This window comes from Cariama cristata, unplaced genomic scaffold, assembly GCF_000690535.1.
Source record: "Cariama cristata isolate BGI_N322 unplaced genomic scaffold, ASM69053v1 scaffold5282, whole genome shotgun sequence".
NCBI lineage: Eukaryota > Metazoa > Chordata > Aves > Cariamiformes > Cariamidae > Cariama > Cariama cristata.
The window spans coordinates 345-8,962 of NW_009601967.1; the positions used below are offsets into that span (position 1 = coordinate 345).

General features: G+C 48.9%; 1 protein-coding gene across 1 annotated transcript in view; it reads right to left on the reverse strand.

The window, feature by feature from the left end:
* Window positions 1-1,699: 1,699 nt before the first annotated feature.
* Window positions 1,700-8,618, reverse strand: part of CCDC25 (coiled-coil domain containing 25) — an 11,398-nt gene continuing 4,479 nt past the window's right edge. The window contains exons 4-9 of the mRNA XM_009710637.1: window positions 6,765-6,816; window positions 6,173-6,248; window positions 5,505-5,608; window positions 4,194-4,396; window positions 3,001-3,046; window positions 1,700-1,735 (exon numbers count right to left, since the gene is read on the reverse strand). Of these exons, the coding sequence (XP_009708939.1) occupies window positions 1,706-1,735; window positions 3,001-3,046; window positions 4,194-4,396; window positions 5,505-5,608; window positions 6,173-6,248; window positions 6,765-6,816 (511 nt within the window). The 3' untranslated portion in view covers window positions 1,700-1,705. The remainder of the gene's footprint in view (window positions 1,736-3,000; window positions 3,047-4,193; window positions 4,397-5,504; window positions 5,609-6,172; window positions 6,249-6,764; window positions 6,817-8,618) is intronic.

An 8,618-nucleotide genomic window follows, 5' to 3' on the forward strand; every position in this document is an offset into this window, starting at 1 on the left:
TGTCCCGCAGGGGCCTCCCAGACTCCTCGCTTCTCCCCTGCCTCTGCCAGGGGCAGCTGGGAGGGGGAAGAAAACAGTCACTGCACCGTGCCTCAGTTTCCCCATCAGCTTTGGGGTGGCTGATCCCACCCCAGACCCCGGGCTAGCTTGCACTCCAGGTCCCTAAAGAGGTGGGACCCGGGGAAGAGAGACTTTGGGGTGGCAGTAGCTGGAGGCGAGCCCGAGCTGAGTCAGGACACCAGCAGCAAGGGGGATGCACAGCCCACCATCCTCTTCCTCCCTAGGGCCTGGACCCCCTCGCTCTCCCCAGCCTCAACCCCACACCCTCGGGACCCAGAGGGAAGGGGGCAGATGCCGGGAAGCAGAGAAAGTAACTTTAACAGCACTATTACTGGGACTTGCCCTTGTAGCAGGGTAGGTTTTCTTCTCCTGTAATAATTCAGTAATTCTCTGCCGAAACTGTTAAGGTTTCAGCTTGTTAAGGTGCACTTCCCTTTTGCCTATTTCCCTCTCAAAAAATCCACCCTGCACCAGGAGACACCCTCGCTTTGCAGTGGGGAGAAGCCAGGCCGGAGGGGCTCTTCCCCCACCTCCTGCCCTGCCGAGGCTGCAGGCGAGTTGGCAGGAGCCAGCAATTCACCCCAAAACCTTTCACGGCCTTCTGCCCCTGCCGTGCTCTGCATGGCTTTCTGCTGCCCGAGGAGATGCCCTGCAGACCCTCACAGCTCCGCTCCTTCTCAGAAGCGTGAGCACACCAGGTGACTCCCACCCAGCAGCGTATTTTACCAGCATGGTATGAATTTAATCGTGACATATATACAGGTGCTGCAAGGATTATCGCAACCGTTTCGTACAGACTTATCCACAAAACCTTACAGAGCGCTCAGGCAAGACCTCTGGCCTGGACAGGCAGAGACGCTGCGCAAAACTCAACTCTTCCTCACAAACTTCTCTCTCCAGAGAAGATTTCCAAGGAACAGCCCAGGAATTAGGCATAATTTAAAAGAAAATACGCTGTCGGGCTATTCTCATTTTGTGCTAAAGGCACGTATCACAGCCCATGGGCATGAGCTCACGTAGGCTGCAAGGACAGCCGAGCTCAGTCTTCATCATCTGTAGCTCTGTATTTAATGAGGAGCCACCAGATTTACTGCGAGGAGGTCTGCAAAGCAGCTGTGAGCTTGTCCAATTTACACCTCCCAATTGCAGAGGGATCTCCCGGCTTTGCTGACCATGGCCAGCGTGAAGAGAAGAGTTAAGCAGTCAGCAGCGTCGCGTTTGTGCATGTACCAGTGACATCGAGTTAATGGCAATCGTTTCCGAGTCACTCGGCTGCCAGGACAGCAGTGAGACAGCACAATTTGTTTTCTTTTCTTTAAATCTCGTTGGATTAAAAGCTACACCAAACCCTTCCCTAGAATAAACATCATTGTCTCTACAAAACTGAAAGTCCATTCTGCTTCCTTCCACCCACGTCCCTGGAAAAAAAAAAAAAAAAAAAAAATGTATGTGCAGACATACAGATCTTCTCCCTTCAGAAGTTGTCCATGGCACAGAGCTGGTCAGGCTGCTGGGAGAACCAACCAGGTTCTGAAGAAATGGAGTCAGAGTTCACTTTTGAGGGTTTTTTTTGGCATTCTTAGCGATGGTGACACATTAAGACATCTGAAACCACCTCACGATTGAGAAAGGAGAGAGACTTTATTTACATAAAGTCATCTGAATCATTGCCATCCTGTGGGAAGAAACACAAATCAGGATCATTGTGCACATTAAAATGGAAAATGGTGGAACGGTGCATTCAGCACGATTTCAGAATTGCCATTTCTTCTGGTTTCCTGCCCTTTCAGTACAAACACCATGAAATCAGACCAAACAGACGCACAACAGCAGCTCTGGAGCAGGAATAGCCCTGTGCAAGGCTCTGCGTTGTGATACAGCAGCTGCTCTTCACTGTCCCTGCAACGTTACCGCTTCCCTGCAACTGCAGCCCATCTGCTGCGACCCGGGAGGAACCAGAGACCGGGCTGTCACCAGCAGCTTTGTGGATCATTCCCGTATCACAACCCGAGCTTCTTTCCAACCCGGGAGAAGGAAAGCAGTCTGGCTTCATGGGGGGTCAGGTGCTGAGAGGAGGAGACCCCCTTGCACAGCATTTCCACTGCGCCTCTCCCTGGTAAGCGTCACTCATGGGGCACAGCCTGCCTGTGCATCAGGAGATGCTCATACTTCAACCCAGTTCAAGTTTCAAAGGGGATCTGCGTGCTAACCAGGAGGAAAAATCAAGAATTCTTGAAAACCACACACGCTCCTCTAAGCAGTTAGTCAGGGACTAGGATGCAAAAGGTGGATTTTAAACTAAGGGTCACTCAGAGGAGTTTGTCCAAGCTCCCACCAAGGAGGAAGCTGCAGATGCGCCAGACCTCAGGCAAAGCACTGGAGCTTCCAGTGCATGCCAGGACCTCTCCTGAACTTCAGCCCCCAGCCCTCCTGTGATCCACCTCCTCATTGCCCTCCTGCTGGTCTGTGCTCCTCTCCGCTTTGGCTCCTTTTCCACTGTCAGACTGCAGCCATGTTACACTGCTCCAGTCCTGGGGTGACACCAGCTTGCTCTCTGCAAGCACATCTCTTCAGGCTTCCACTTCTGCCCCCCAGCACCTAACTGTCCCTCCCCAAACTGTTGTCCACACACCTCCACTTTATTTCTCGTTAAAAATGTGCATCTACAGCTCTACCTGTTCTCTCAGTTGGGTGGGAAGGGGACTGGGAGGACTTCGCACACATTTCCAGCAGCACAGGCTCCTCCTGGCTGCCACACAAGCAACAGGGCCCTCTCAGAAAGCGGAGGGAAGCGGCAGCGTCCTTCACTGAGAAGGGGTGACGGAGATGTGCTCTGTCATGCAGGAGTCACCAAAACCAGACTGCAATGCGGGAGCCGTACCATCACGACCCCGCATTGAATTTCAGCCATCGCTGAAAGGTTTCTGTGGGCAATCTTACCTGATTGGAGGACATGTTCTCAGCCTTCATTAACGATGAGTAGCTCCTGGAAGAGAAATTACATTATCTTGCATGATACGTTTTCAAAACCCACCAACAGAGAGGCGTTGTGATAAAACAGGACCCAAGTATCAGAAAAACAATTTTTTTTTCCCTTCTGAACTCACGCAGGCTAGACAAGTATTTGCTTATCTCATCTCAAGTACCAGAAAAACAATTTTTTTTCCCTTCTGAACTCACACAGGCTAGACAAGTATTTGCTTATCTCATCCTCTTTGGTTAATCAAAACTGCCGGAGAAAGCTGAGGCGCTACGCAGACTGCTTCTCCACAGCTTTGTTCAGGAACCACCAGCTAGATCACCCCAGGAGGCAGAAAATCCTTTACTTTGGGGGATGGCCAAGAGGCAGCTCTGGGGCACGGTTAAATAAGCAGGCAGGCCCTTTACTCCGTGGCACAGACATGCCTGCTGGTGACTTCTCAGTTTAGTTTGTTTCTCTAAGCTCTCCTTTCTGAGCCCTACATGTGTTGAAACACTCAGGATATTACGGAGTTTTTCAAATTCTGCTTTCACTGTCATTTACAGATAAACACGACGTACTAAAGCTGAAAAGCGAGCTTTTGGGGCCAGCCAGCAGATAGGTCCAGTGCTGTACGGGGCCGACAGCACTAAGGAGCAAGGCTCACACATGCTGCGGCAGGGACAGAAAGGTCAGTATGACATTTCAAAACACCATGCCTCATTCTGCATTTAAAAGAGTGTGCAACTGAGGATTCGCATACATTTTATTTAACATCAGTGATGCAAGAGGAAGTTGAAGAACTCTAGCGAAGGTTCGGTGCTCTCCAGGGCTCGCGCAAAGCTGGAAGCAATTGCTTCCATCCCAATGACAGAGAGCGCCAAGCAGGTTGCCCAATTTCACCCAAGTTAGGGACAGGTTTCAAAAGACACAGTCCTTTCTTTTAACAATGGTTTAACACCCAGGTTTATTTTAGGAGAAATGGGGAAAAACGCATTTATTCTAAAGACAAAGGAAATCACTGGGCCATGCAGACGTCTAAGCCAGAGCAGGTCAGCTGAACACTGAGCAACACCAGGCCGACCATTAAACAGAAACTGCTGACCCATGACTCTCTCCCAGCACCGATGAAAACTGCAGGAGTCAGAAGTTGGCACTACAATTTATGACTTACCTAAGTTCTTCCAGCTCTTTCTTCTTCTTCATCTCTTCCTTTTCCTTCCGCTTCATCTCTTGGATCTGGGCTTTTTTCTCATTTCTCTCCTCTCTGTCCCGGGCTTCCTTCTCAGCAGCCAGGTCTGGGAAGCGCTCCACTTTTGTCTTCTCTAGCCGGTTCAGGATCTCATTCACCTTCTTCTCCACTGTCAGCATTTTCACCTTTGGAGTGCAAAGAACTATGATCCTTATAAAAAAATACTTTTATTCTGGCACTTTCTCAACGGAAAGAAAACACCCTATTTCCACTTTACACATGCCTGAATCCCACAAAAACAGATGCTAAGGAAAATCACTGCCACCGAGGGCTATTCAGCAGGTTGTGTAACACCAAAAAGAGGCCCACTCCCAACACTCAGAAGCACATAGCTAATAAGCATAAGCGTTGCTAAGTACACAAGCATTATTAATTTCATTTCTTGGCACATGCCTCAACAGAGAGACCAAGAGACAAGAATTGGTCTCTGCCAGTTCCTGAAGAGGTGGCAGGAGGTCTCTGCAAACCATTTTGGGAAGAGAAGCTCATGTGCTGCTTGTTGACTGCAGGGTTTTTTAGCATTTCTTGCCCTAGTACAGACCTGTTTCAGTCAAACAACTGCACCTCTAGAGAGCCTCCCCTCCCAGCAGCCAAGCTACACAACGACTATTTAAGCATAACATTATCTGCGGACACTAGGTCAGGCTTGGGAATAGCTTAGTACAGTGGCTTGACCCCAAAGATAAGTAGCTCTGCCTTTTAATAGGTTGAACAAATTCAGAGGTAGCACCAGGGTGAGACAGCTCTCGGAGCAGAGGCAGGAGAGTGAACACAGCGACAGACACCTCCAGGACCCCACACAGCCCTCCTCTGCACAGCAAGTTCAAGTCCCGAGCCCTTCCAGATGCGGGATTACACTACTGCCTCTGGGCTGATCCAAACTGACTGCTCATATGCGGGCTCTTCAGCTGTAGCAAGAGATGAATTCAGCGGAGATAAATTCAAACGGATAGCACAGACTAACACATGATACAGCAAAGACTCATCAGCTACGTTGTGCTGCAGACTGGAAACACACGCTGTGCAGGTTACACTCTGCTACAGGCTGACACTCAACCACAGATTTTCAGGTGATGTTCAGGCAAGTCCAAACATGCCCCTGGGATCTCTCTTAATGCTTCAAGAGTGGATGATTCCCTGGCTTTAGGGCAAATGCTGAAGATAATCCACCCAGCTCCTAAACGTTACAGTCTGCCACCAGGTCACCGTCACTGGCTTGCAGGAAACACTTACATCCTTTTGCCTGTGAAAGCCGATCTGCCCCACATCCATGTCCGCAGTCTTCTTCAGGTTAGTCCACGGTGTGTACACCACGTTGACGTTGTTCATCTTGCAACCTAGGAAGCAGAGGAGAAGGGAAACATTTCAATTCTCTCCCTGCTGAAAGAGGTCTTCAGTTCTTCCATGCACATGGAAACACTGGCAGTTATTCTTGTCACAAACATTACTAGCTAGGCAAGAAAGAAGAAAACGGAGAAGTCCTTCCAGCGTTACAGTGAAACGGAAGAACACCACGACATCATTTTCTGCAGTAACATGAGCGCTGCAGCAGCGTTAACGAACTCCAGATGGAGACCGTCTTTGCCAGAAGAGCGATTACTATGGAAGGGGGCCCCAAGGTGGTGTTAGAGAAGAGACTGCAAGGCATCCTTGGCTCAGACAGCAATTTAGAGGCACAAACAGGAATTTCAGAGATTTAAAATTCCTCCTTACAAAAATATAACGGGCAGCCCCAGTAGCTGGAGGTGACATCTGCTTCCTGTACGACCCCAGGCACATGCTTAACAGAGAGCACCACAGCAGAAACATCACAAACGTTTGATTCAAACCCCACATGCTCATGTGGACCAGAAACACTCACCACAAACACCTCGCACTGATCTCCCAGGAATCAGTATTACCTTGAATGCTATTCGCCTTCACTAGATGGGCACAGTCTATCAAAACTTCTTTAGGAATGTCATCCACCGTCTGCCCCTGTGACAGAGCAAGGCAATGTGAGCGGCGTGCGGCTGCAGGGGGCCACAGGGACTGATGGGCACACAGAAGCCAGGAAGCAGGGCACGATGCTCTGCAAACACAGCCGGGACCTCTACGCTCCGCGTTTTACAAGACTGGAGTCTTCCATGGCATTTCTAACGAGGGGCTCAAAGCACCGCAAGTGATTTGCGCCCTGCTTTTCTCAAAGGTATTCTCCTTCTTTTAGTGGGGTGATGGTTCCTAGACACACGCTTCTTGGCGTCAAGCCAGAAATCAACTGGTCTGTTGGACCACGTTAAAATTCCTGCTCCTCTCCATGGTATTTGGTAATGGAGGCTGTAAATTCGGTCTCCCCACACTGGGGGTTACCTGCACCCTTAGGGAGCCCAGCAGACTTTAATGGTTCATGTGAGCAAAGATGGTCTCGTGCGCAGGAATCACTGCAGAATGGGCGCGTGCAGTTCTTACATGGGTGAGTATTAATGTTTTTAAATATATGTGTCACAGGATTACCTTGTGTAACCGAAGGTACACATGCGCGGAAGAGAGTTTATCCACATGAAACCTACAGAATTAAAAAAAGCATATTTAACAGAGGATAAGAGATGGTTACCTGGTCTGAAAGATTTACTTCCTAACAAGTGACAAAACAGCCACTCCGTGGACAACAAAACTATAGAAATGTTGATGATACACATGTTTAAAAGCAGGCAAGGAAGTCAGAGCCTATCCTTCAAGAAATATCAGTCCTCTCAATGGGAGACTGAAAAAATAAAAACCCTTTCCCCTTTCCTTCTTTTCTTTTAAATGCTATATTACCTGCAGGCAACGCTCACAGATGAGCCTATGCATGCGGTGTTTTGGTCTGTCTATTTATTCTTAAGAGAAACAGCAAACTTGTGAACTCTGCAGCAGGCACTCCCAGTTACACCACTTACAGGACTGGTCTCAAGCTCAGAGAGAAAAAAAAAAAGGTCCCAGTTGCTCAGTAGAACGGTCCATGGAGCCCAGTGCTCTGCCTCCAACAGCAGCAAGAGGCGATGCTGCCCGGGAAGTGCCCAGGATCTGGTGGTTTCAGTGGGTACCAATCCCAGTAAGGGGCGAACACCAGTTCTGCATTCACTTCATTCACTGCCTCCAAGATTTCATAAGCCTCGACCAGCCCCCCCAGCCCTCTCCCCACCAGACTGAAGAGTGCTCTCCACTTCAGTCCCTCCGCACAGCACGACTCTTCATCTCCTTGATGGCTCCAGCTGCCCTTCTCCAGACCTTTTCTAACTTGACTGGTTTTTTTTACCATGATCACCTATTTTTTAAGTCTCTGTCCTGATCAACACTCATCCCAACCCTGCAAATCTCCAAGGACAGAGTTGGGGAACTGATCTCATGTCATCTCCCAACCCTTCTTAACACCATTTTCTTTTCATAACGGGACTTTTTCCTTCCTGTTGCAAGACAGAAAACCCTCAAGGACCAATACATGAACTCTCACTTGTACCTCCCGAGCCTCCTACCCCAATTCCACTGCACCACTCTTAAACAGAAGTGTAAAAGGTGCCAGACACCGTTAGGAGACCGATTTCCAGGTTTCCAGAAAAGGGTCTACGATATTTTGTTGAGATGGCAGTAGGATATGAAAAACACAACATGGATAATGTCAGTGTGAGTTACAAGAAAGAGATGGGGACAGATGACTTTCATGGTTCAGCCAATTTAAGGATGAATCTGAAGGTCACTCCTAAATAACAGTATAGACATACCTTAAATTATGTAGTGATAAGACAAACTTGAGACAGAAAATGAATGTGATACTGCTACAGCAACGTGTTAGTCAGCTGAAGTACAATCTCTTCTGCTAGAAAAGAAAAAACATTCCCCTGCCAGTCAGCTGACTGCTGACAAAACATCCTTATGGAGCGTGTTAGATATTACCTACTCAAGCTTCAAGACACCTCAGCTCCTCCTGGCAAAGGCCACCTCGAAGAGCGAGAAGGAGCACAAGGCACATGGTCATTCTTGTTAGAAACTGTCAGCAAAGGAGAGGGCAGCAACTGCGATACATCCAGTCTGTGCAATAGTGCCTGAAAGCGAGCTAACTCCTTCATAAACATCTCACAAACCTTATTAGTCTGGAAACTTTGATGATTAATCCAGCCAGCAAAGATGCCACCAACTGCTGCTAACAGGATTGGGAACTCCCCTTCTCTTGGATTTCTCTTCTGAGGAGATCTTAGGAACCAAAACCAACCCACACATGTCAGAGCGCTTCCTTCTGCCCGCCTGGCCACAGCTCTAGCGGGTCTGCTCAGAGCAGACACAGCTTTCACCCAGCCGGAATCCTAATATCAACACCCCCTGCTCCTGCTC